The sequence below is a fragment of the Callorhinchus milii genome, unplaced genomic scaffold, assembly GCF_018977255.1.
Source record: "Callorhinchus milii isolate IMCB2004 unplaced genomic scaffold, IMCB_Cmil_1.0 Scaffold3, whole genome shotgun sequence".
Classification (NCBI taxonomy): Eukaryota; Metazoa; Chordata; class Chondrichthyes; order Chimaeriformes; family Callorhinchidae; genus Callorhinchus; species Callorhinchus milii.
Window position 1 is genome coordinate 95,566,922 of NW_024704744.1, and position 25,043 is coordinate 95,591,964.

The 25,043-nt window shown below is 39.9% G+C and overlaps 1 protein-coding gene across 3 annotated transcripts in view; it reads right to left on the reverse strand.

Annotated features, from left to right (window-relative positions):
- Positions 1–25,043, reverse strand: part of srbd1 (S1 RNA binding domain 1) — a 114,591-nt gene that overhangs the window by 23,464 nt on the left and 66,084 nt on the right. For all 3 annotated transcript variants that reach the window (XM_007896861.2, XM_042333473.1, XM_007896860.2), the window contains exon 19: positions 3,599–3,705. In XM_007896861.2, the coding sequence (XP_007895052.2) occupies positions 3,599–3,705 (107 nt within the window). The remainder of the gene's footprint in view (positions 1–3,598; positions 3,706–25,043) is intronic.

A 25,043-nucleotide genomic window follows, 5' to 3' on the forward strand; every position in this document is an offset into this window, starting at 1 on the left:
GAGACCCAATTAGAGCAGTGCAGGCCATCCAGCAAATGTTGAAGACCTCCAAGCTTATTCAGCATTTTCCAAGCTACTTTTTAAGGCAAAAAAAAAGTTTGATAAACTTATCCAAAAGCTTGTTGAACCTTTTGGGGCACCTAGTTTTGAGAATTTAAATATTCTTATCATCTTAATAATAATAATGATAAAATTTGATTTGTAGCGCCTTTTCAAGACAGAGAGACGCCTTAAAGTGCTTCACAAAATATACTGTAAAGTGAATTGATTGTATATTTTGTGGGTGAAACGCAGCAGGCAACTGCGCACAGCAGTGTCCCACAAGGATACGATATAGAGTTTGGGACACAGCACGTGCAAGCAACTGCCAGGATGGTGGGAGGCAAACTGGATGGACCTTGGTCTTGTTTCGTCTAGTAAATTCTTTTATTCTTAAGTGCTATTAAAACTTTTTTTTTTAAAAATACATGCAGCACCAAACGCATTTGCGCAATCAATAACAAATTTACTGAAAGCACCACATCAAAGCAAATCATGCCACAATTGGCAACTTTCATGACATTTTTTTAAAAGAGCCAAATAGCGAGTGGATATTCATTGTATTGGTTCAACCATCAATTTTTTTTTAGATAAAACTGGTCACTCACTTCACGGCTTTTTTGTGCGACATTGCTGTGCTCAAATTTGCTGCCGTGTCCGCCTATAAAATATAGTCACCGTTACACTTTACGATAAATCCTGTTTTGAGATGACCTCCCAATGGGAAAGACGCTTTATCAATTGCAAGGAATATTAATATTATTAAATTTGTAGGCACGGAAAACCTATGAATGTCTTTAATAACAACGTGAGGCGATGAAAAAGGGAGGAAAGAAATCTGCAAAGTAAAACTGTGTTCTACTAAACACGTAATCGTTGAAGCTCAATAATCAGAATGACCAGTCTGAACAAAAGAAACCAAGAGGCATAAATTACTCAGGAGACACAAAAGTGATTTGAGATGACACGAAAGAAATAAAAACAACAATTGTGATCAGAAGTAGAAGTTGCCCAGTTGTTAAACTTGCACTTAGCATCTCATATCCTCATGGTTAATGTTACAATCAGTCCAGAGCAGCAGGCTTTACATCTACACAAAAGGTCATGATGGCAAACATTTTATACAGAAACAAAAATATGGAACAAGCTGTGCTAATATGCAGAAAATTGGCTCACAAATTTGCACTTGAAACTTTTTATAACAGCATGCAGAGGCCATTCCCATAACATTAATTTTCTAAAGAAATGAGGAATCTGACAAGAGGGGGGGAAAAAATAAATCAGCGATTGAATTTAATGAATATCTGATAAAACTATCATTGAGTTATTGGTTATTAAAGTGTAGTGATCGCAAACAGATGTCTGAGTTTGCAGGACAAAATCCTTGCTCAAGACGCAGACCAATTTTGTGGATAAAAAGTAGCTCGGCGCTCAATATTAATCCACACGCTGGAGTTTATGCACATTTCTTCAAACATGCACAAACCGGATTGATTACAATAATTGTCCAAATATTTTCGTTCAGAAGTATTTTCCTTGTTGTCATTTGAAATGCGTTTCACAGCCGGCTGATAAATGAACTTGAGAAAGCACACGTTAAGCTTAAAGCGAGATTAAATCCCGACGAAGGGAAGGAAGTTTGGGGCAAAATCTATCCCCGAACCATTGCCAGCACGTATATCTATGCTGAGCATTTTCAAGAGCATCTCCACCGTACTCTGTACTCAGACCCATGTCATTTCTACCTCACTCCGCAATTATTTGGTACTCGAAGACTGAGTCAATCCTATTGCTCCATTCAGATGAGTTTTAATGAGGATGGGCAGTGCTTCCTTGACCTTTCCCCACCTCATCTGAAATATGTCATCGCCCTCACTCGCTTTGAAAACCTGGATTGATGGGAGACAACTGTACAAGTGAGTATTGGCTCACACATAATAATAATAATAATAATAATAATAATCGCATGTTATATAGTGGTATTATTTCCACTCTTCCTGCTGCATCCTCCCAACCGCCGGTTCCTGTCGTTGCCACGGGAGGACGTTCACAAGGGAGGGAGGGAGGGAGGGGAAGTTGGAAATGGTCGCGGGCTGGATAAAATCACCCGCCGTCTACGCTCGACTGGCTCCGGCCTCCTTCTTGTCCATCAGCGACTGTGCTTTCAGCCACTTTGGGCTCGAAGATGTGGAACCATTGTGAGCTATATCCAGAGCAAGGTTACTGGGGGGGGGGGGAATTGACGGGAATTGTATCCACTTTGGAATCCTGCAGGTGAGGACCATTTCTTCTCTTCTTCCACTTTCAGGTTTTAGAACCAGCAAAAAAGCAAGAAAATTCCCAACATGTCAGATAGGTGGACACTGACATAAATTCTGAGACGATCAGAAAAACTAAGCGAGAGGACCCAGGTTCGATTCCCAGGAAGGACGAAACCTGAGGCAAGTTTCCTTACTCCACATGCCTCTGCTCACCTAGCAGTAAGTAGGAACCCGCTTGTTAGTCAATTGGTGGATCGCTTTTCCAAGGTAATAATCCCTTGAAACAAAGTAATAATAATAATTTGGTCACTCAATCTACGACTGTGTGTGGGACACTGCTTTGCGCAATTTCGCGCACAAAATATGCAGTTAATTCACTTTACAGTATATTCTGTGAAGCGCTTTGAGACATCTCAACAATGTGACAAGGCGCTATATCAAATGCATGAAATTATTATCATTATATCCGTCAGTCATTGTACATACTTTTGCTTTACCGGAAGGAGTTTTCATTTGCTTATTATTTCCATATTAAGAAATAATAATCCTTGAATTAGATATAGCGCCTTATCATGTCTTCGAGACGTCTCAAAGCTCTTCACAGAATAACAATATATTATTATGATTAGATTATACTATAAAGTGAACTGACTGTATATTTTATGGGCGAAATCCATTCAACAAATTAGGCCCTGCATTTGAACTGATTATCTTTTCACTTCCCATTGGACTCTCCTGTAAGAGTTTGATATGAATGAAAGTTGCTTAAAACAGTCGAAATGCAAATAAAATCCAATAGATAGCATGTAGATCACTGCGGTGGAAATGATAAATGATATGGCCATCCCAATGAACATAAATGTACATGACAACATCATTCCTGGAATATCAATGAATCCTGTAGGCTAAAGTACTAGGAAAGTTTCCCAATGTAAGTATGCACCGTTTTGCTACATACTGTATATCTGGATTATACTTTTTGATTGTAATCATTTATCTCGCTGACATAAAATGTACAGTTTTGAAGGTTACAAGCATTCAGTTCAAAGGGACAATGAGTTTAGTTAAGTCTGTAATTCGTAAATTGACACCATTTAACGTCCTCCATCCTACTTTTCTTCAAAGACATCTTAAACCATTCACAGCTAAAATACTGCCTAAACTTGTCACTGCCCTACAGCTGACGTGTCTAAAAGAAGACCAAAATGCACCAGCTGAGATTAAGTCAAGAGGCAGACTAAACAGAGACCGTATGATCCACTGCCATGTAATTATTGCAATGGGAAAGTTCTGCCTACCTCATGAGAGTTTCTGAGCTGATGTTGATATCCACACCTACAAAGCTGACACATTCTTCCACCACGCTATCCAAGGTAGCTTTGAGCAGAGTCTGTGCCACATCGTGCTGAAAGCAAAGACCAATCGCAGTTTAGGATATGCATAAAGAATTGTTTCAATCATGCACGTTTACAACAGAAAGCAACAAAGGGCGTCTCTTCAAATGTTAATTGTATAATCCTGTGCGGTATGCCAACACCTAACATTTTACCTCTCCATTTAGGAATTTGTGCTCTAAAGTATAGAATAATGAGGGCAATTTAGGTGCATTACTTTGGAGTTTTTAACTGATGTTTTCTGTAATAAAAGTTTGATAATGCTTTGATAAGTTAAATATACTCCTTTTAGCATTTGCCTCATGAGTGGTTAAGTTCGAGTATTAACAAACCTGGAGATGTAAAATATACATCTTTGAGGGGTTGAAGCTAGGGTGATCGAAACCACGTCGAAGAGGGTCTCGAGATGGATCTTGAAGGAGATTGAACAGCAAGAAGCCACAAAGAGCGATGAAGTGAATGACCAATTTTATTTGGGGGAGTGTTGGCCAGGACACTAGAAGTCTCAACCTGCACTACATGTCCCAAGGTCTGACGTGGTTTGAGAAATATAATTATCATCCTTGCATTCTTTGTATCACATCATTGAGACGTCTCAAAACACTTCACATGTGATACACACTGTGCTGTAAAGTCGTGGGATTGGATATATTTTGTGTGTGAACAAGGCAGCCAATTTTGCACACAGCGACATCCCACAAACAGCCTTGGAGCGAGTGACGATTTAAAAAAAAAATGTCAGCTGCTCGATGTTACATTGGTACGACCGAGAAAAAGCAAAACAAAATCAAGAAAAATCTTAATTCTTGGAGAACGGACAAGACACACAGGCAGGACAGAAATAAAAGAGGCAAAGTGCAATTCCACCCACACGTGTCAATGGATTTTGACAGTGCCTAAAATTGGAAAACATTTACATTGTACAAATCATTACTTTTCAAGAGGAGCATTTCATTCAAAGAGTCCACTGAGGTGCAGAAATTGCCTTGAATAAAAGGAATGTCCTGGGCAAACTGAATGGCCTTATTTCATTCCTATTTGGTTCTAAATAGATAATGTTAGGACACAAAAACAAACCATTCAGCCCAACTAGTCCGTGCCAGCATATCTATATAAATTATATCAAGGCAAACATTCAACATAGTTATACACCAGAAACCTGCGACACAAAAGGTTACAAGGTTAACATACAATGAAACCGGACCCACAATGATTTACTGTCAGGAGAAGGAACTTGGAAGCGATGTGGATGTATCAAGACGCTGCCACCTATTCCCCAATGTCAGGATTGCATATAAAGAAGTGGGTCTGACTCCACGCATTTCTGCATTTACAGAGGAAAACACATTAAAGAAAAAACGCTGGTCATCTTTCGCTTCATCTATTGGTTTTCAATTCATACCAAAATGAAAGGATAATAAAAAAAAACAGTACAAATAAACAGTGGGTTTATTTGAAGTTATTTAGTCACCTGTAGGTTTGTACATTCACCTGACGATTTAGAAACCCCTCTAATTTTAATTTTTAATAATAATAAATGTTTATATCTCAAGCAATTGAGTAAAAAGAACATCTTATTTCATGGTTTCCCTTTTGATCTTTGTGACTCTTTTGGAACTTCAATTCTTTGATGTGCGCCGAGTTTTTTTAAAAAAAAAGCCACAAGTTAATTTGCCTCTTGTAATGAACTACTCGTAAAGCATCATTACCGGTTGCTCTGGCTTTTGATCAAAAATCACAGTTGTTACCACCTTTTTACTTCCACAATTTTCTCTCTTCCATGGTGAAGGTGATGATTCATACTGAGCATGGGTCGATGGAGCGAGCACCAGCAGTTTCCACTAGTAAACCCGTCCTGTGGATGTCGACAAGCTATTTATCACAACTAAGGCCAATTTTATCCTCGTCCAACATCCATAACCAAATGGGAATCACAGCGTATGTCCAATTTTATCTTTCCCATGATCCATAAAATTGCATATTTTATATGTATTTAAATAGTGAATAGGAACCCGATCGTTTGTCGATGGGCGGATCGTTTTCTGCAGGTATTAAAACCCTCCAAAATAAATAAATAATAATTTGTTCACTCAATCCACGACTGTTTGTGGGGCACTGCTGTGTGCAATTACGCAGTCACTACACTTTAGAGTACATTCTGTAAAGCGCTTTGAGATGTCTCGAAGATGTGATAAGGTGCTACATTAAATGCAAGGATTATTATTATCATTATGACAATATTTGGACATAACGAACTAGGACAAGCCTAGCCTCACCCAATGTACAACAACTTAGATTTATATAGCACCCTTCATGCGAGTCGTGTCTCAGAGCACATAAATAAACAGAACCACATGAGAATTACAACCGAGGTCAACTTTACTTTCTCAATATCGATAGAAATTTGGGCATTTCAACAATGGGCAATTTACTTAATTGACCTCAGCACTGGCCCAGGACCTTTCAGGTCCACGTCCCTCTAAACTACACCATGTGGTTCACCTTCCAATGAGTCTCCAATTCCATAAACAAAAAAAAATCTTCAAACGCACACTTATTTTAACACTGCCTTTCACATCATTCTAAATGAGCATTTTCAAGGCACTTTTATTTTTTATATTTTATATTTTAGCTTGATTTGTCACAAGAGCTCGGACATTCTAATGTGTTTCTATATAATAAATTAAGGATTTCAGAAAAAAGTTGTTAAAACTTGACTATTTCTTAATTCATTATTTAATTCATAGATCGGTTCAAAGTCCCTCCTTGAAGTCAATCTCCTCTTCGTCCTTTCGACACATAGCAAACAAAAAAAAACCTCACTAAAGAGGAAAAATTCCAGCTGCTGGAAGTTGTGTGAAATACAAAGTCAATCATAAGTTACTCGCACTTAAGCCTCCAGCGAGTTAGTTACGGATCCCTCATACCTGGAAAATAACTGCTGTAACTCAAGACACGTTTCAAATATCCTCTACATATCAGCATGAGAAAATTGACATCTGAATGATTACGGCTAACAAATCTACAGCAGATCTTCCAGAAGAGGAAGCCATTTGTTTTAACTCAACACAACAATGAATCCCTTAAAGGATGGGTGTACTTTCCTCTCTTCTTTCCTCTTCAGACCCCTCCACCTTTGTTCCTGGAGAGAATGAGTAGTTGACTTGATCGAACCTCCTAATAATGTCAGATTCCTACTAAACAAACAAAATCTTGGGACAACTACCGTTTAGCATTATAGTCCTCAGGACAATACAGCTCTCAAATTGGGAGATTTTGTCTTGGGCTCAAGTCAAATTTCAATCAGAATCAAAGCAAACAAACTTGCCTTTTTATAGCACCAAAAACCTGTCAAAGCACTTCACAATAATTATGGTCATGTGTAGTGACTGTGTTTTGTAGGCAAACAATGGCAGTCACTTTACATAAAACGAAGATTGACCAAGAGGCACAAGTTGAATGACTGATTATCTGCAAAACAGTGACACTGGGAGAAACTTCCTTCTCTTTCTTAATAGTTTCACGGGATCTTTAACAGCCACCTAAAGAGTCAGGCTTGTCAGATAGAGAATCGCTGGTATGAACTCATATCATAGCTTAGCATTCTACTTCACGAAATTACACTGCAAGTAATGTTTTTTTCTTAAATAAGCACACAAAATACATTAGCAGGGCAGATGTTTGCAGTGTGATACACCGTAATCCTCAAGACAAAACTAATTGCAGGGTTGCCAATAGAACGTACAAGTATCCTCTTTGCCCTTGCTTCAGGGCGAAATAAGGTAGGGGTACTGATGGGGAGGGAGAAAAAAGGGCAATCTGCTTCACGGACATCTTCACGTGAAGCATAAAGGATTCAAAGTAAAGAGAGCTTATTTTTCCACTCACTGGAGAATGCTCATCAGGGTTTGATTGGCATGTGACAGCACAAAAAGTCATCAAGGTTAGCATGTGTTCAATGACCCGTGAAAGACAAAAGGCTGTGAGAAGCACAGGAAACGTTTGAAAAAACATTGCACTGTCTGGTCAGCACCAGAACGTGTCCAATTCTAAATGCAAGATACACAAATATTCATCTTATTATTCACAACATTATGTACACGCTTAATTTTTTGCAATCCTGCGAGGACAGTGATACTTGGCTACTTTTTGGAGAAGTATAAACTTCTGAAAAAATAAATAGCTTGCCCCATTCCGTTGCTCGACTAACTCTCTGGAATGTTAGCCTTCAAAGAGACAAAGAAATTTAAAAATTTTTTTTTTAAAAAAAAGTACACGTTTTCTGTGACATACATTGGGAAAATGTGCTTTTTTGTGAACTCCATTCCAAAACAAAAAAAATCCATAAAAACGTGCAGAGAGAAAAAAAATCTTCCTAGAAAGTTTCTGAGTTCATATAGCGCTCTGGAATGAGTTCAACTTTTCTGTTTTTCGATTTTGATGAGAAAATCCAAGTCTCAAAAGTTTTAACTACCACATCAGATGTTGGGTACAAAATACCTATGGATTTGACTGCTAAAATTCAGAGCTAACTGTTTTAACATTCCTTCACCCATTCACCTCGAGGAAATAAACACTAGCTGCGTTCCTTACTTCAACCCATGACCACCATTTTTCTCACTGGTATTGTTTTACTATTCAGACCAGAAATCTCGGTAGAGCAAACTGCTAACTCGTCACTCCCAGGGAAAGGAGTTCAGTGACGAGTTATCAGGAGTGGCAAGTTCAGCATTTGTATGTAAATAAATGCAGCCGGGATATGGAGTTCATGTTGACTTAAGTGGTCGTGACAAGTTAAGACAGGGTATAAGGAGTTTACTGTATAATAGCCAAATCTCTCATGACTCTCGATCCTTATTCCATCATGGATCTGTCAACAAGTGTACAATAATCAAAGAAACACTAAAGAAAATACTTTAAGACAGTGGAGCAAGAAGACAAAGTTTTAGAGCTACATTTTAAATACACACAAATCCCGCATTGCTGTTTTGGCACAATGAGCCACTATTGGAGACTTTTTTCAGGAGGCGACAACCCAAATTGACTGTGGGAAGCCACATGATATGTCTATAAATTTCAAATGCTGTTTGACAAAGTACTAAATGAAAGACTTCACAAACTGATCCTGGGTATCAAGGGTAGGTATGAACATGGATTTCAGGATTCTCTGGAGGAAGAAGGAGAATTTTATTGCTAGTGGAGCAAAGTCAAACAATTGTGGAGGTAGTTAATTTAGCAGATGATTCCACGTTTGAAATCAAAGGAGATAGCAACGGTTTTACAATAAGAGCTTGATAAGGCAAGCACATATAAAGTTTAATACATATAAATGGCTAGGTAGTACAATATAGGAAGTGATAGGAAACACACATACTCCATGGATGTGATAGAACTTACCAAGGGGAAAGCTGAAAGAAACGTATGGGTCTTGGGTGACTCATCCCTCACCAAATCAAGACAACAGTAATAAACAAGGCAAACAGGATGCTGGGCTATATTGTCAAATCAGTTGAGTTCAGACCTCCTGATGACACACTGAAGCTATACAGTGCTTTGGTTGGGCCCCACCTCGAGATCTCCATATTGTTCTTTTGCTGCAACAAACAGGAGCTGCCAATACCATAGAGGCAGTGCAGAAGAGTACACCGACAATGATGCCCAGTGTTAGAAGAATGAGCTCTGTCAATGATTAGAGAAGTGAGGGCTCTTTAGTCTTTAAAGCAGATGTCTCAGAGGGCATCTTGTAGAGGTGTATAACATTTTAAATCATTTTAAAGTAAACCCAGAACAATACTTTGCTCCAAGTAGAACCAGAGAACATAAGGTTTAGCGTTGCAGAGGGTAATTTCAGGACAGACAGCAGGAAGCACAGCTATAATTCCCTCCATACACAAGGGTTTACATTACGTGTATGATACTCATAGTGGTCGTGTACGGCTTGTGAAAGGCTCCTCTGTAACTTTTGAGGTTCGAAACTTCACTGGTGGAAGAAAATAGCTTGTTTGATTAGTTGCGTTGGGAATGCCACTTTCGTTGGAAAGAAGTTTATCTTCTCCCTCTTCGCTCCCACCCCTCCACCAACAAGCAGAGCATCGCTTGCCTTTAAATTCACACACGAGTTACTACAGTGCATAGTTCAAGTGCTCTGGGATGCTACCCTGGTGTGAACGGTGCTGTATATAAATATAAATGTAAGTTGTTGTTGAAGTTGTTGTATGTCCACAAATATACAGTCAATTCACTTTACAGTACATTCTGAATTGCTTTGAGACGTCTAGAAGATGTGATAAGGCGCTATATCAAATGCAAGGATTATTATTATTATGTCACAATGCATCCAAATTCAAGACAGTTTGTAGTTTGTAACAAAACCTCAGATGGTTTTGTAAACTCTCGAGCTTCACAACTGGAATTTTCCAGGACACTGCGCTCTATTAGTTTTTATAATCCAGATTACAGCAGGATTTCCCAATAATTCCAGCGCTTTGGGACGTCCTCCCGACGTGAAAGGCGCTCTATAAATGTAATTTAGCTGCTGCTGTAATCCACTGAATGTTGAAAAAAGAATCCTGTAAGCGAACAGTCACAAATTTAAGACGAAATGCAAGTTATAGTTTAAACATCCTCACCAACCCACTATTTACCACACAATAAGTTCCACTCTTTAAGCCTAAACACCCCTATTAACAGATCTTTTTGCATTTGTCTGTACACTTCAGCTGTACTTATATGAACTTCTGTATGTCAGAGTCAGTTAGAATCAATAAACTGGACTGACAGGCAATGTAAATGGTTGTCAATGAGGCTGTGAAAATCTCCTTCTGGGGAACATCTGACAGAAAACGGCTGTCGCTATTCTGTTGACGTTAAAGGAACGGCAATCGAACGTGTTAACTCAGATTTAGCCCCCAAATGNAAAAATATACAGTAGGCATGTTGGGGCGGGGGAAATGCCGTAATACTCACCCCCATCCAAAGGGCACAGTTGGCCAAATGGTGTTGTTCTCATAATTTTTCTTCTAAAGAGCTAAACTCAGACTTAAACTGTGAAAATGTGATCAGTTAGGTCTAAGTCAACAAACTGACCTTATGGCAAACACGTTTAGTGGAAATGCAAGACAAGATCAGTTTAGTAAGTCAGCTCTATTTTACCTCATCAGCCATACGTTCTACACTGGATTGTCAGTCCGAGGCCCGCCTAAAATAGCTATGCAAAAGCAGATTAGAACAAGGAGCACATATTAAACCCGGGGCTTATTGCGCAACATTTATACATGTAATTGTATCCCCACCATTAGATCTGGTGCAATATTATTTCAGTAAAACATGTATGCACACAAACATCACATAGTTATTTCACATATCTAGACTGCAAATGTAAAATAAACCACAAGCAGCAGGGAAAGGGTCATAACTTACTGAACTGAATAATAATTCCATTTGATGAAGCGCTTATAACTTTTTTTTAAAAAAATCTCAAAACAGTTTCACGCATAGTTGGCTAATTCCATTTTATATTAAATACACATATATCAAATATTTCCAGCCATTAACACTGAATTCCTCGCTGGAGTCCCCAGTTCCACCATCTATAGGGTCCAGCTGATACAAAACCTATTGCGCGTATCATCACCTGCACCAATCTCCGCATGCCCATAATGTCAATCGTTGCCAGGCTCCACTGGCTCTCCATCTCTAAACAGATCGACTTCCTGATCCTCACCTTCACATACACATCCATTCAAGTCCTCGCAACTCCCCAGCTCTCTGACATGCTTGTGTCCTACTCCTCCACCCCCTTCTCTCAGTGCAGTGGCATGCTGTGTGCCCCAGCACCCACAACCCCCTACATCACCACAGGTGGTTGTTGGCTGTGCCTTCAGCCACTGGGCCCCTCACCTCCGCAACTCCATGCCTCAATCCCTCTGCCATATTATCCATCTTTAAATCCCATCTGAAAACCTACCTCTTCAACCATGCCTATGTTCACCTCTCCCTCCCCCTTCTTAAGGCTTGACGCCAGCCAATCTACATGTCTCCGAGACTTTATCCTATGTGAAAGGTACTATATAAATGCACGTTGTTATCGCTGAATACTCTCCTGTTGCAAAATTGCATTAGACTAGCCCAAGGACCTTTTTAGTGATCATGTCCCATACTGTTTTATAATTCAAGTAGAATTAGTCTTTAAACATTTCTGAAGTAGCTGGATTTTTTTTCAACCATTCCTTATTACAAATAGCCTTTGTGCTTAGTTTACATTCATGACATGAGGCACTTTAAATTTTACAGAATATTCTTGCAGATGTTAAGTGATGAAAAACGTGTGTGTTCTGTAAAGCACATAGGAAGCTCAGTACTGAAAAACCTTCTGAAATGATTTGCTTGTCATAAATTCTGACTCATTCATCTGGCATTGGAACATTTCAAAAAACATGGTTTCTTGGTTTTTCTATGATTACTGCTGTTTTAGTCATACCAGCTCTGGGCAGTCGAGCACCATAGTTTTACTCTCACCTAATCAGTCAAAGTTTTCAATCGTTTCCATTATGACCAGATTGCATGACACCACAACATACACCACATTCTCAACAGAGATCTCTTTATTTCACTTGTGCTTCGACTGAACTCTAAACCTTGGCAACAAAAGTAGGCTGAATGCATATAAAGCAGATCTAAATGATTTATCAGGATGTACAAGCCGTATGGAGGCATATATTAGTTTTGAAACAAAAAATAAGCTGAACAAGACATTTACTGCTATCAAAAGGCTCTACCAACTCAGGAGGGACCTCGATTTGTGGATAATTTGGCAGCCTGACTATATGAACATGGGACAGGCCCAAATGTACATGTCTCATGTTAGTTGTGTGTGACTTGGCAGCTATGCAGTTAATTTCTGATGCCTCATGATTTATTTTTCTAATTTCTACTCTATAAGTTATTTTTATAACTAATACTCAACATGTTTAACACAGACAGGGATGTGTGCGCACAAAACGTTCCTTTCTTGTCAAACAACCTTACCCTTTGCCCTACTACACTTTGTCCATGCTATTGAAATTGAAAAAAATACAACTTTGGTTGTTACAAAGATTCAATTTCTTTAACTTGCTTTTAAGTATTATTTCTTGATAAGCAATGCAATGTCTGTTTATATATACTTCTGAGCAATGCTGCCAAACATTTTCAATTTAAAAAACAATTAAATACCTAACGTTAATGCTGGATTTACTCAGTTTCAACACTTTAGAAGCCTCAATTCAGAATCTAAATTATAAGCAGTTAAATGTTACTTGTTTCAGACATATTTGAATCCCAAACAAATAACATTCCTTCTCTAATATGTTTATTTTACATTCTACACGCAAAATAAATTATACAAAATTGCTAGGTGGTAAATATTGAATTAATAATCACGTCTGCTATGAAAAGTATGATTTTTTTTGTATTTAAAACATCAAAACCATTAATAAACTAACTTAGGATGTTTCTTCAGCCGTTCCTTGACCGGATTTCATTGTAAACAGATGGTTCGTTAAACTACTAAAGTGGTTTATATTTCTATAGATGAATAGAATCCGAATTTCTGTTTGGATAAGAGGCTGAAAAGACCGTTCTGCTGGATTTTTGGTAGTTAATTTATATTATAAAGTTAATATGAGTCTAGTGTAATTAACTGCCCTAGTTGCAACTGCTGAAAATACATAGCAGCTCATTGGCATCTGAGGGAAGAATGCTTGGCTCCTCATTGATTCTAGGAGACTTGGCTCTAGTGAGCTGCGTGGCATGGCTCATTTGGCATGGACAAGGTTACAAATTTTAAGCTAGAAATCAGACACCGTTAAAATAATCACATTGAACTTCAGAGATTAAAATGTTGAAGGCCGCACAAAGCTGATCTGTGTCCCACCTACATTGTCTCCTTCAACGTGCTTGGTTTCCTGGTCAGAAAAATCCATTCCAGTGTCTCCTAAACTAGAACACGCTACGTAAAAAAAAAAACATCAAGTTACTCGCCTTTGGGAAGGTTAGCCAACATTCATCCAATTAACCCTGGGACGGTTGGCTTTAGGGAATTCCAGCCTCTCCGGCTGACACATTTCTTTCCCAAACAAAGTTTTCAGCTGATACACCTGACACCCAGGCAAAGTCCGATAAAGTATTGCAGAAATAAAGTTACTGAATGTCAGGAGTACCTTTGTTACTCAAATTCTATTTGATGAACGATTCCAAACAGCGCTTATTAATCAATGTCTGCTGTACCCATCTTTACTCGGCCCCCCCCCTCCGCCTCACCTCTTCCCTCCCCATTTCTCTCTTTCACGGGGACTTTCTATTTCAACTTATATATTATCCTGGAGTTGCACAACACAGTGGAGTTATGCAGCGTATCCAGTTTCAGGAGCTAGCAATTCAATTCTGAGAGGCGCCTTGGGGGAAGCAGTCTCGCATTGCCTTCGCTTGACATCAGCTGGTGGTGCAATGCTGCTGCACAGCCAACCTTTGAATTCAAAAGCGCAAGTCTGACAGTTCTTGGGTGATCCATTACGCTCCCGGCTCTTAACATTAAAAATTAATCAGCATTCAATGTCAGTTGGTGGAGCAAGTTCAGTAAAGTTGCAGTCTGCTGGCTGGCTTCGAGCCCCTTCCGATGCAGGTTCGTTCGGTGATGAATCAGAGGAACACAAGTCGTGCTTATTTAGAAAGAAATTCAACATTTATTTTATTTTATTTTACTTTCTGAGTTAACGTAAGTCGAATATTCTCCAGGACTTTCGGGTGCTAGGCTGAGCAAAGGATGCATCGTATGATGTGTTTGTATCATATGAAAAAGGCACACGGCCAGTTCACCTCAAAGTCAGGATGCCATTGAAACGTTCTGCACTGAAACGTTCCTGCAATATCGAGAAGAATTTGGATTTTTACAAGATCCCATCGTGTTTAAAGGTCTCAAAGCACTTCACAAGTCATTGTAATTGAGTGTAGTGACTGTTTTTGCAGCCAAGCATGATAGCCATTTGCCACCAACAAGGTTCCACCAACAGCCATTAGATGAACGGCCAATTATTCTGGAGGAATGTTGGCCAGAACACCAAGAGAAACTTCCATCTCTCTTCGATTTGTATCATGGGTTCTTGAATGTCCACCAAAAAACAGCGGGAAGATTTAACATCTCATGGGAAGGATTTTTTTTTTTTCTGACTATAATAATAATTCTAATCCTTGCATCCTTTCATGTTGGGAAAGCATCTCAATGCAATTCACAGGATTTACTGTAAATTGTAATGACTGTATTTTGTGGGCGAGTGTGGCAGCCAATTCCCACACAACAATGTCCCACAAACGATCATGAAGCATGGGAAAACTCAATTCTCAATTCTCTTTTCAAATAGGGCCATAGGCTCAATTGGCATCAAGATAAATCAATCTAGCTCCAGACCCTGTTACAACCTGGTCAGAATTCTCCCGTGCAAGAAAGCGAATGCAACAGTGAACGATTGCAGTTTAAAAATTACCATTCTCGCTCAGTTTCTCCTCCACATAAAACAATGTCACTTAAAAAAAAAAGACACAGAATATCTTGTCTGGATTGAAGTGCCGAGGAACATCCACAGCAGACGAAGCCACTGCCAAATTCCAGGTCTCCATGGAAAGATGCATCAAGGCAGAAATGCTTTGATAGGTGCATGAGCACACCTCTAAGTAGCAGCTTTACAAATGTCTTCCTAGAAGACTGATATGAAGCTAACTTGTTAGTTTTCCTCTCTAGGGCCCAAAACCCTTCTTTTCCCTTCAGCAATAAGTTAGTTAACTGTATAAACTCTATTCCCATCCAAGACATGAAAACTGCTCCCACATCAGGCAAGGCGCCCGTGCTATAATAATAAAAATTAATATTTATATTCGGTACAGTGACTTATCAAGTTGAAATGTTTCAAAGTGCTTCAGACCATGCCTCAAAGTGCTTCATAAAATGTGTTGCTATTAAGTGTTGTGATAATGATGAAAGCCAACGTAGCAGTGTGTAGGCAACATTCCACAAACAGAAATGAGATGAATGGGGAATTGAGGTCGGATTTGTTGAGCTTTGATGCAAATTTTTGAAAGGGTGAGAAATATCCGTTCTGTCCTGTTTGGAATACAGACTCTTAGAGTTAACCTAAAAGAAATGAAAGGACTTCGAAGTTGTTATTACCTCCTCCGAGCCTGCAAACATCCTCACTGTGCAGCCAAAATACCACTTCAGATGGCTGAGAATACTGGGACCATAAATGCCGATTCTAAAATAGCTGAATGAGATTTGATGCCTAAATTAAGTAGGAGAGAAATTAGCAAAGTAGGACAATGTGAACTGATGCATAACCAAATTACTTATTGCATACTTTGGTTCAATGGTAAACATTGCAAAATTGCTAACTACCAATTTCAAACCACTGACTGGTATTTTAATAGTGTGAAAAGAGGATCTTCTTTAGTGTTAGTCTGAGAATATTCATTTGAGAGATCAGGATACATAAACAGTCAAGATATTCATTTCACAGCTGTGAACTAGCCCCTAAAGTCCTGCTTTTTTTAATAGCCTTAGAGATTAACCTTTTGGTCTGTGGTGGCTAAAATGTTTATGTTAAAAACCAATGGAAATGCCACAGGATTCTAGTTAAAGACATATTATTTGACAAGGTCCACTTAGATATTTATTACAAACATAATAATAAAGGTTTACTTACTTTCCCTTTCCCAGACCACCATAATACCAATAGTAATTATGCATTTTTTGTTTTTAACACATTCATTGCTAAATAATAATAATAATCCTTGCATTTGATGTAGCGCCTTATCACATCTTCGCAGAATATACTGTAAAGTGAATTGACTATTTTTTCTGGGCGAAACCTGGCAGCCAACTGCACACAGCAGTGTCTAACAAAGAATCGTGGATTGAGTGACCACATTATTGTTATTTGTTTTTGAACGGATTATTACCACCGGGAAAGCGATCTGCCAACCTCCTAACAACCGGGTTCCTACACACTGTGCTAGGCAAACAGCGGAGAGTAAGGAAACTTGTCCTAAGTTTCGCACTGCCCGGGAATCAATCCCAGGTCTTCTGGCTCGCAAGGCAAGCACTCTAACCACTAAGGTACAGGTCTCCACAAAGGACCCAAGTGCCATTTTATGCCACCTTCACTAAAGGTGAAGATCAATTAATACTTTAATAAATTTTCAATAAGCATTACCTGACAAGCTGCAGTCGTATTGCATAGACTGTTACAGCACAGAAAAAAGCCATTCAGCTCAACTAGTCCATGCTGGTGTTTATACTCCATATAGCGCTCCACCCTTCCTAATCCCCTCTCCTACACCTCTCTTGTAATCTCTCTATTCCCTAGGTTATTCTCTAAGCATATTTCCTTCTAATATTTTCTATTGCTAATGGGCTAGATAAAAAAAAGGGATTTTTTGCTGTTGAACATAATGATTTTAACCTGGACTAATACATCTTGCGTTGATAAAATGCATGTTTTGTCATGCCCAGCACAGAAAGAAAGCTTGCCACAATGCTGTCATAAAATGTAGCAGGAATCAAAATCAGTGATCACCTCCCAAGCATAGTTTAGTAAATAGAAATGAATTAAGACAGATTAACTAAAATAAATGTCGTGAAGCAAGATCAATAATCAAACCAATTTAGAACTTCCTCATAACCGTGCCCAATTTATCCAATCTAAACCCCATTGAAGCCACAATCATATCCTTGGAAGAATACACACGGATTTGTTCACATGGAACCTCGTATTCATTTACACCACGTTATATGGCTTAGGTCTAATTCCAAGAGTAGAAATAGTGATAATAATAAGACTTACAATTTGATATATCGCCTTATCGAATATCCCCAATGGTAAGGTAATACTAATCTTTAAATTGCAAAGTGTAAAACAAACATTAAAAACCCCCCACTTGTTTCACGTGCAACCTTGAAGCACAAGTTACGTAAACTTTTTCCAACGGTTTCAGCTTCGCAAAACTGCCTTGTGAAAAATTATTGCACCTGGATTCTATAGCTGACTTGAGAAGGATGAAAAGAAACCTTACTGGTACGACTGACAACTAACGCGTGTTTTTCTGATTCAAAATGACAAGGGGAAGACAAAATACAAAAAAAAAACAATTAAAGCAATCAAACCAAAGAGAGGAGATTCAGAGAGTTCTTTCTGCTGCTCATAGTTTGGAAGCACATCAGAACCAGCAGTCCTGAAAAATGTTGCTCGTCTACTCTGCAGAGCTGTATTAAATTCAGGTGCAGGGTCCTGTTTGCATTGGACAGATCCCAGCAACAGAACAAAGTCAGTCTGTCTCTGTTCCATAACCAGATTCTACAAGTTAACAGCTTTTCATGAAAAGCTGCCATCAAGAGATGTCAATCAGGCCTTACTGTAAGTGGGAACTCCTGCAGAAATAACTAGCTGCAGGTTTGCAAAACACATTTCTTCGGTGGTAGAAACACAGAAGGTGTTTGACAGGGACGTCTTTTGAGAAATGTGTAATTGTATGCAGGCAGTTTGCTGCCTTCGAAAACACAAAATGAAAGATAAGATTGTCAAATTATGCCTTAAAAAAATTCCCCAGGCTTTTTTGTTAATACTCTCTCCAAGTCTTCATAATTGCACTTTTTATTTTTACTATTGAGCACTAATATTAGATAAACAATTATGGACCTCACCCCGTTCAAGCTGCTACCTTCTGCCAGATGCCCGTCTACACTGATGGAATTACAATGCAACGTATCCTGGTAAATTACTTGCAGGGTGGTTTACCACAAGCTACTAACTTAACTTGGCTTCTTTGTTCTAGTCTTTAAACTCACAAGAGTTATTCGAATAAATTTTATCACAGATATGCAGAATTCCTCCAAAATAAACATATGATTTTGAAAGCATGCACAGTAACCTCCCATTCCACAAATTACAAGCTTATTGTACATTCAGCACCAGTTCAGAGCTGTATACTCCTAACGCACACACACCAATAAAATTCTACACTATATTTAGTCTGTCGAGTAGCATACCATTACAATTACTTTGTGTAGCCATGCACGGTAAAAGCAAATGACCCAAAATTGGGATAAAAGAATGATTAATATGGAAGCATTTCAGGACTCCAGGACACTGCCCTCCTAAAGGGCACTGTATAAATGCAAGTTGTTGTTGTGTTGCCAACAACACGCTTAGTTCTGCGATATCCACCTACATTAATTTTACTTCTCCTGACCTTTTCGTTGCAGGCTTGTTTACAACAGAATGGTAGTGGATACTCTTGACATGTCTCATCCCACTTGCAGCTACACACAGAAATAGGATACGGGTATTACAACTCTTACAGTAGGTTTTCCGACAAACCACCCCGACAGCAACAAAAGAACATCATGGGTGTCTTGTGTAAGGTGATTCAAATAAAAAGGACCTTTAACACAGGGATTGGCCACAAGGTTCAGGTTGGTAGGGGTTGTCTGAAGTGATTGCGTGCTGCGTCCATTCACTTTTTTCCAATTAGTTTATACTCTGCTATCTCTTTAATAATCTCTCTTTAAGGAACTGTATGCTAGAAATGTTATTAAAATAAATTTAGATTATGCACACACATATTATTCTTTCCACTAAGGTTAAACCCTCTATGAATTACAGTTTGTGGAAGAATCCTGGTAGGGCCCAAAGCCCACAACTCTGACCTCTGATGATAAGTTTGGCAGAAGCAAACTATAGGTCTAGGCAGAACATCTGGTTCGAGTTACACTTCCTTAAAAAATAGTCCCTGTACTGGGGAAGCTGGTATTCGAACAGCTTAGTCTATACGACTCAAATGATTTCAACTGCACACAGAAAATGCCAGAAAGAATGTCAATCACTGGAGACTTCTTGGTGGCCTCCACAGTGCCATAGTTCATTTTTTTCTCTTCTACCAGAAATTATGCAGTTGTATTTTTGTTCCCATTTAATTTCTTCAGTGTAAAGTTGCTCCAATTCTTCGAGATCCAGCGACAGCTCTAATCTATTTAAGATTACATTACATATTTTAGACTGCATTTTTATTTCTGGGTCAGCGAGCAACTAATGCTCAACTACTGTGATCTTTGCAAGTTACAGACAACGACACCAACTGAGCATTATTTTTTTCTTGGGGGGGTTAGCAGTGAAAGTAGTCGCAGTATATGAAATTAAACATTTCAGTCCGTTGCCATTACCAGCAAAAATGTTTGCTAGAGGCACAAAAAACTGTGTGAACTTTGAAAAACAAATGCAGTACACATTCGATACAGTTTTAATCAATGTCTTCACAAAACAAAGTGGCAGAGGTTAATCTAGCTTTCTCCGATAAATCCTGAGTATTATCCACTTTACATCTGAAACCATGCAGACTGGGTAGGGGTCATGGTTCAATCATTTGGGCTTTTGTCAGTTTAAGTGTTTGATACATGCAGAAACCCATCACCATGTTTAAGGGTAATCGACCAGATGAGAGTTCCATATATGCAGGCCACCTACACATGGAAATTTCCCTGCGACTGGAAAGGAGTGTGCACAACTGGGAAGATATCTTGGAGCCAGTTCAGTCGCAAGGAGTCCCTACCTTCCTCCAAACAGCATCAAGGAGTACGGTCAGTACTAGGTGGTCATTTGACATCTGACACGTGCAGGTTTTAGCTCTCGCTGGAGCTAAAGGAAAGGAAGTATCAAAGAATCTTTTGGTGAGCAGCAAAACTCAGCATGAAGTGCACAAGTGCATTGGCACCAATTCTCCTGCCCGAAGCTCAGGCACACATCCCTCCCCATTCAGAGGTGGTCTACGAGTTGGAGGTGCAAATCTACGGGAAAAGCTGTTTATCTCTTTGAATGCCAATCAAGTTTGATGCCCAACCCTGGTTATATGAGCACGTGTTCGCAAACCCGGATTCCAGATAACTCCTTGCAGCAGCTGTCACAGCCAGAAAAAGTACCTTGGGGCGTAATGCGCATATCCTACAAGCAATTCCACATACGTCACTTGGAGTCTCAGAGTTTCTTCATCAGGTTCGATCTCTGGTCAGAGCTGAGTCAGCTGATCTCAGTCGGAGTGCTACAAGCAGGTAGGATTTTGTCTCCTGATCTCTATCCAACTGTGGATGGAGGTTTGCGATTTGGAAGCCTGGCAAAGTCTCCCACAATGAATTGGTTTGCTGGTAATCATTAAATCGTGTAACAGTTAGGTTCGGCGTGCTTTTTTTAAAAGTGGAGGCAGTATGGGAAGAAGAGAGAAAAAGATGGGGGAGGGGGAAGGGGGGGCGGAGAGAGAGATGCACAAAAGGGAGAAAAGTGACCCCAAAGAAAAACAGATTGCTCCCACTGAGATTTGCTCGATCCACTATTTTGGATTTATTTTTGCAGGGGAAAAGAAAGCTGCACATTCCTAACTCTACAGCCAATTTAGAGTTGAAAATAATCATGAACGTCACTGCACTTGACCCTCAATGACTCTTCATGACCATCGGAAGGTTCCAGGGCCAGGCTTAATAGAGGGGACACTGATCTTTCAACCTCAACACTTGGGAACTTTATTCGAAAATGTGCGTGAATTAAAACTCCATTCAAAAAAACAGAAGCGTTGATCCTTTAATAGCATTTAATGCCGACAATCCAACAGCACAAATGAAGTCTATTAATCATGAGTGACACCCTAGTACTATGACATACTTGTAATACAATATGTACTGACAAGCCAAAATCATACTGAGTCAAAGACTGCCTGGAAGAAAGAAAAGTCTTCAATAGCAATTGGGTTAATTTCACACTAAGTTTTACTATGAGCTGAAACACGTTTTATTATGAGTTGCAACACAGCTCAAGGCAACAAAAAAGGAGGAGGAAAGGTTGGAGTCGAAAAAGCAGCCTTCCTCCGGTCAGGAGAACAGGCATGTAAGTGGCGTCTTGGGACACAAGCAACAACAAATACAACAACTTGCATTTATATAGCGCTCTTCACGTGGGGTAGTGTGCTGGAGCACTTAAGTGAAGTGTAACAACTGCAGGAAACCTATGCACATCACTCCAGCCCACGTGAATTCTGCTTAATCTCAAGACTTTGGGAGTCCTAGTGGGTCAGAGTGATGTCTGAGTTCCTTGGAAGTGACGCACATTATGCCCCAAGGCACCTCGTCTGGCGTGAGGCAGAATTATCAATGTGAGTGAGGCATTGCTGAATGCTTTTTTCTAAAAAAAAATATAAATTCCATTGACATTTTCTGCAACACACACACACAAAAAAAAAAATCCACAGTTCTATGGAGCCAGAGTAAGTTATTTGAGTAAAGATTTAGTGTTCCTAGGCTACTTGTGTGTGATAAATTCTAATTATGAAGACAATCTACAAACCGCAGTACCTTTCCATTTGCTGAATAGCTATTTTACAAAACTGCAACTTATTCTACGCATTATTTTCACCTTGTTTTTCTTTCCTCCTACACACACACCACATACACAATCATTCTCCTGCATCCATACCAGCAACTCAGTCAGGAAGTCAGAGTGAAAAGTACTGATATCTCCAACGATTCAGTCAATGCTCCATTTGTTGGTTGATTCGTCAAATGATTGCTTGAGCTCTCCAGGAAGGGATCAGCAGAGAGATTTCCTATTTCCCACAGACAACGTTGCTGAGGCTAGAAAAACTGACCTCCAGATTTATGCCAAGTATGAATGTCAATCAAAACTCAGATTTGAAGTTAGGTCACCCTAACCAGGATATTATAGTTACAAGGCTGCCAATTCAGTAATTAAATGAGCAGACAAAACAGATTAGGTCATTCACAGCTTAAAAAACAAAATGCTTTATGCTTCACTGCCTTGGAGAGGAGCTGTGACAATGCGGCTTCATATCATTCCTAACTATTTAGCTGCCAGAGAAATGAACTGCATTACAAAATAGTGAATGATCCAGTTTTAATATGTGCTTTAAATTTAGAAATAAGAACATAAGAATTTGTTAAGTGAAAGACCAAGGTCCATCTGGTTTGCCTTCCACCAAACTGGTAGTCGCTTGACATGTCGTGTCCTATACTGTATCCCGAGGGTGACCAAAGGGGCTATGGGATGGCGTTCCAAAGGCTGGGGGCAGAGAGACTGAAGGTCCGACCACTGACGATGGGCTGGGCGGGGGACGTGGAACAGGCTGGAGCCTGCTGAGCGGAGGGAACAGACGAGTTGATATGGGATTAGCAGGTCACAGAGGTAGGAAGGAGCAAGGCCATGAAGGGCTTTGAAGGTGAGGATTTTTAACTTTATCCTCTGGTGGATGGAGAGTCAGTGAAGCCAAGCAAAGGTGGGGGTGATGGGGTCACGGATCCTGGTGCGGGAGAAGATATGAGCTGCAGAGTTCTGGATGATCTGCAGCCTGTGGAGAGAAGATTTGGGAAGGCGGACAAGCAGGAGTTAGCATAGTCAAGCCTGGATGTAATAAATGCGTGGATGAGGGTTTTGGTGGCCTGAGGGGTGAAGTAGTGGCGGAGTTGGGCGATGTTGCAGAGGTGGGGGAAGGCAGAGCGGGTCATGGCATAGGTTTTACTAAACAAATCTCTCAAAAAAGTTGTAATCTCAACAACTGTCAGTTCCCATGTATGTACGAGGTCAGAAAAGAAGCACGGATTAGTTGGGCTATAAATGGCTTGTTTCTGTGCTGTCATATTTTATGTCAGGGGTTTCCAACCGGTTGATCGTGATCGATTTTTGCAGCGACAAGAAGTGGCCTGCCAAACACTCACTCCAGTCCAAGCAAGTGTGAAACAAAGTTCTAGGAGCCAAATTCAACACAGACAAAAATGAAGACAAATTCAATACAGAACAATGTATTTGTTAGGCAACCGTAAAGGTTGGTGACCATTGTTTTATGTAATATGCTCTGTGAATATACTTTTCCAACAAGCCACATTGTAACCATACAGGTTTCAGTTGTCTTTATTGACTATAAACCGCAATAAGATTATAGTCCCAGACACCACCCATGGTGTAAAGTACTTTATTGCAATAGTATTTTGCAGCGCAGGACTCTGGATAATGCAGTCCACCTAGGATGAGTTTTATTGGGATGCAAGTCTACAACAAAGGCCGCTTAGAAGCAGAAGTCAAATACTGCCGTTCGTGTTGTAGGATTGTAAAAGAAATAAACAAAATGAAATTATCACCACACAAAACTGCGCATAGTCCATACACTGAGTATTGGTAAGTATCATAGTTAGACAACAAGCTACAGATACGTATCAACATTTAAAATCTTGCCGATAACTCTTTGTGACAATTTGTGACAACTGGATTCTTTCCAACAAGCTTCCTTCCCCCACCCCAAGCGAGGGCCCAAACAAGCATTTCAGAATTGATAAAAACACACATTTTGGTAACAAAGACAAACCTGGAGCAGGTTTTAGAATAACAAGTACGAGTTCACCCAAAGCACTGAAACGTATCACGATAATGATGTGGAAAGGAAAAGGCTATGTAGATTGAGTTACAGGTCCAATCTGATGGCTTTTTAACAGACTGTGAAATCTAACTGCAGCTATTTCTGAGAGTCTGGATGATTTACGGTAAAGCCCGCAGAGGGGTGGGTGTGGGGTGGGAAACAGAAAAAGCTTCATAACCTTTATTGGCCATTTGGTTGGCTGTGAAAATCTTATATTTCTGACTTCCATGAAACCAGGTCCAAGTGGAGTCTTCTGTGATACATCAAAAATTTATTGATTACTATTCCTTTGGGGAATCTCCTCCTTTTCAATATCTACATGCTCCCTCGTGGTGACATCATCCGCAGACATGGGGTCAATTTCCACCTGTATGCAGATGACACCCAACTGTACCTCTCTGCCTCCACCCTTGACTCCAGGACCACTGCTGTCCTGACAGAATGTCTGTCAGACATCAAGTCCTGGATAAGAGCAACCTTTCTACAGTTGAACGTCAACAAGACCAAGACCTGATTGGCTCCCGTCAGCGCCTCCTCACCTCAGGCGCTGAAAGCATCACCGTCCATGGTTGCACACTCCACTTTGCCAAGCCGGTCCAGAGTTAGGGTCTTGTTTGACGCTCAACTATCCTTTCTACCTCACATCCGTGCCATGACCCGCTCTGCCTTCCCCCACCTCGGCAACATCACCCGGCTCCGCCACTGTCTCACACTACAGGCCCCTGAGACCCTCACACATGCATTCATAACATCCAGGCTCAACTACACAAACTCCCTGCTTGTCGGCCCCCCAACTCCTCAATCCAAAGGCTGCAGATCATCCAGAACTCTGCAGTCCGTGTCCTCTCCCCCCACCAGG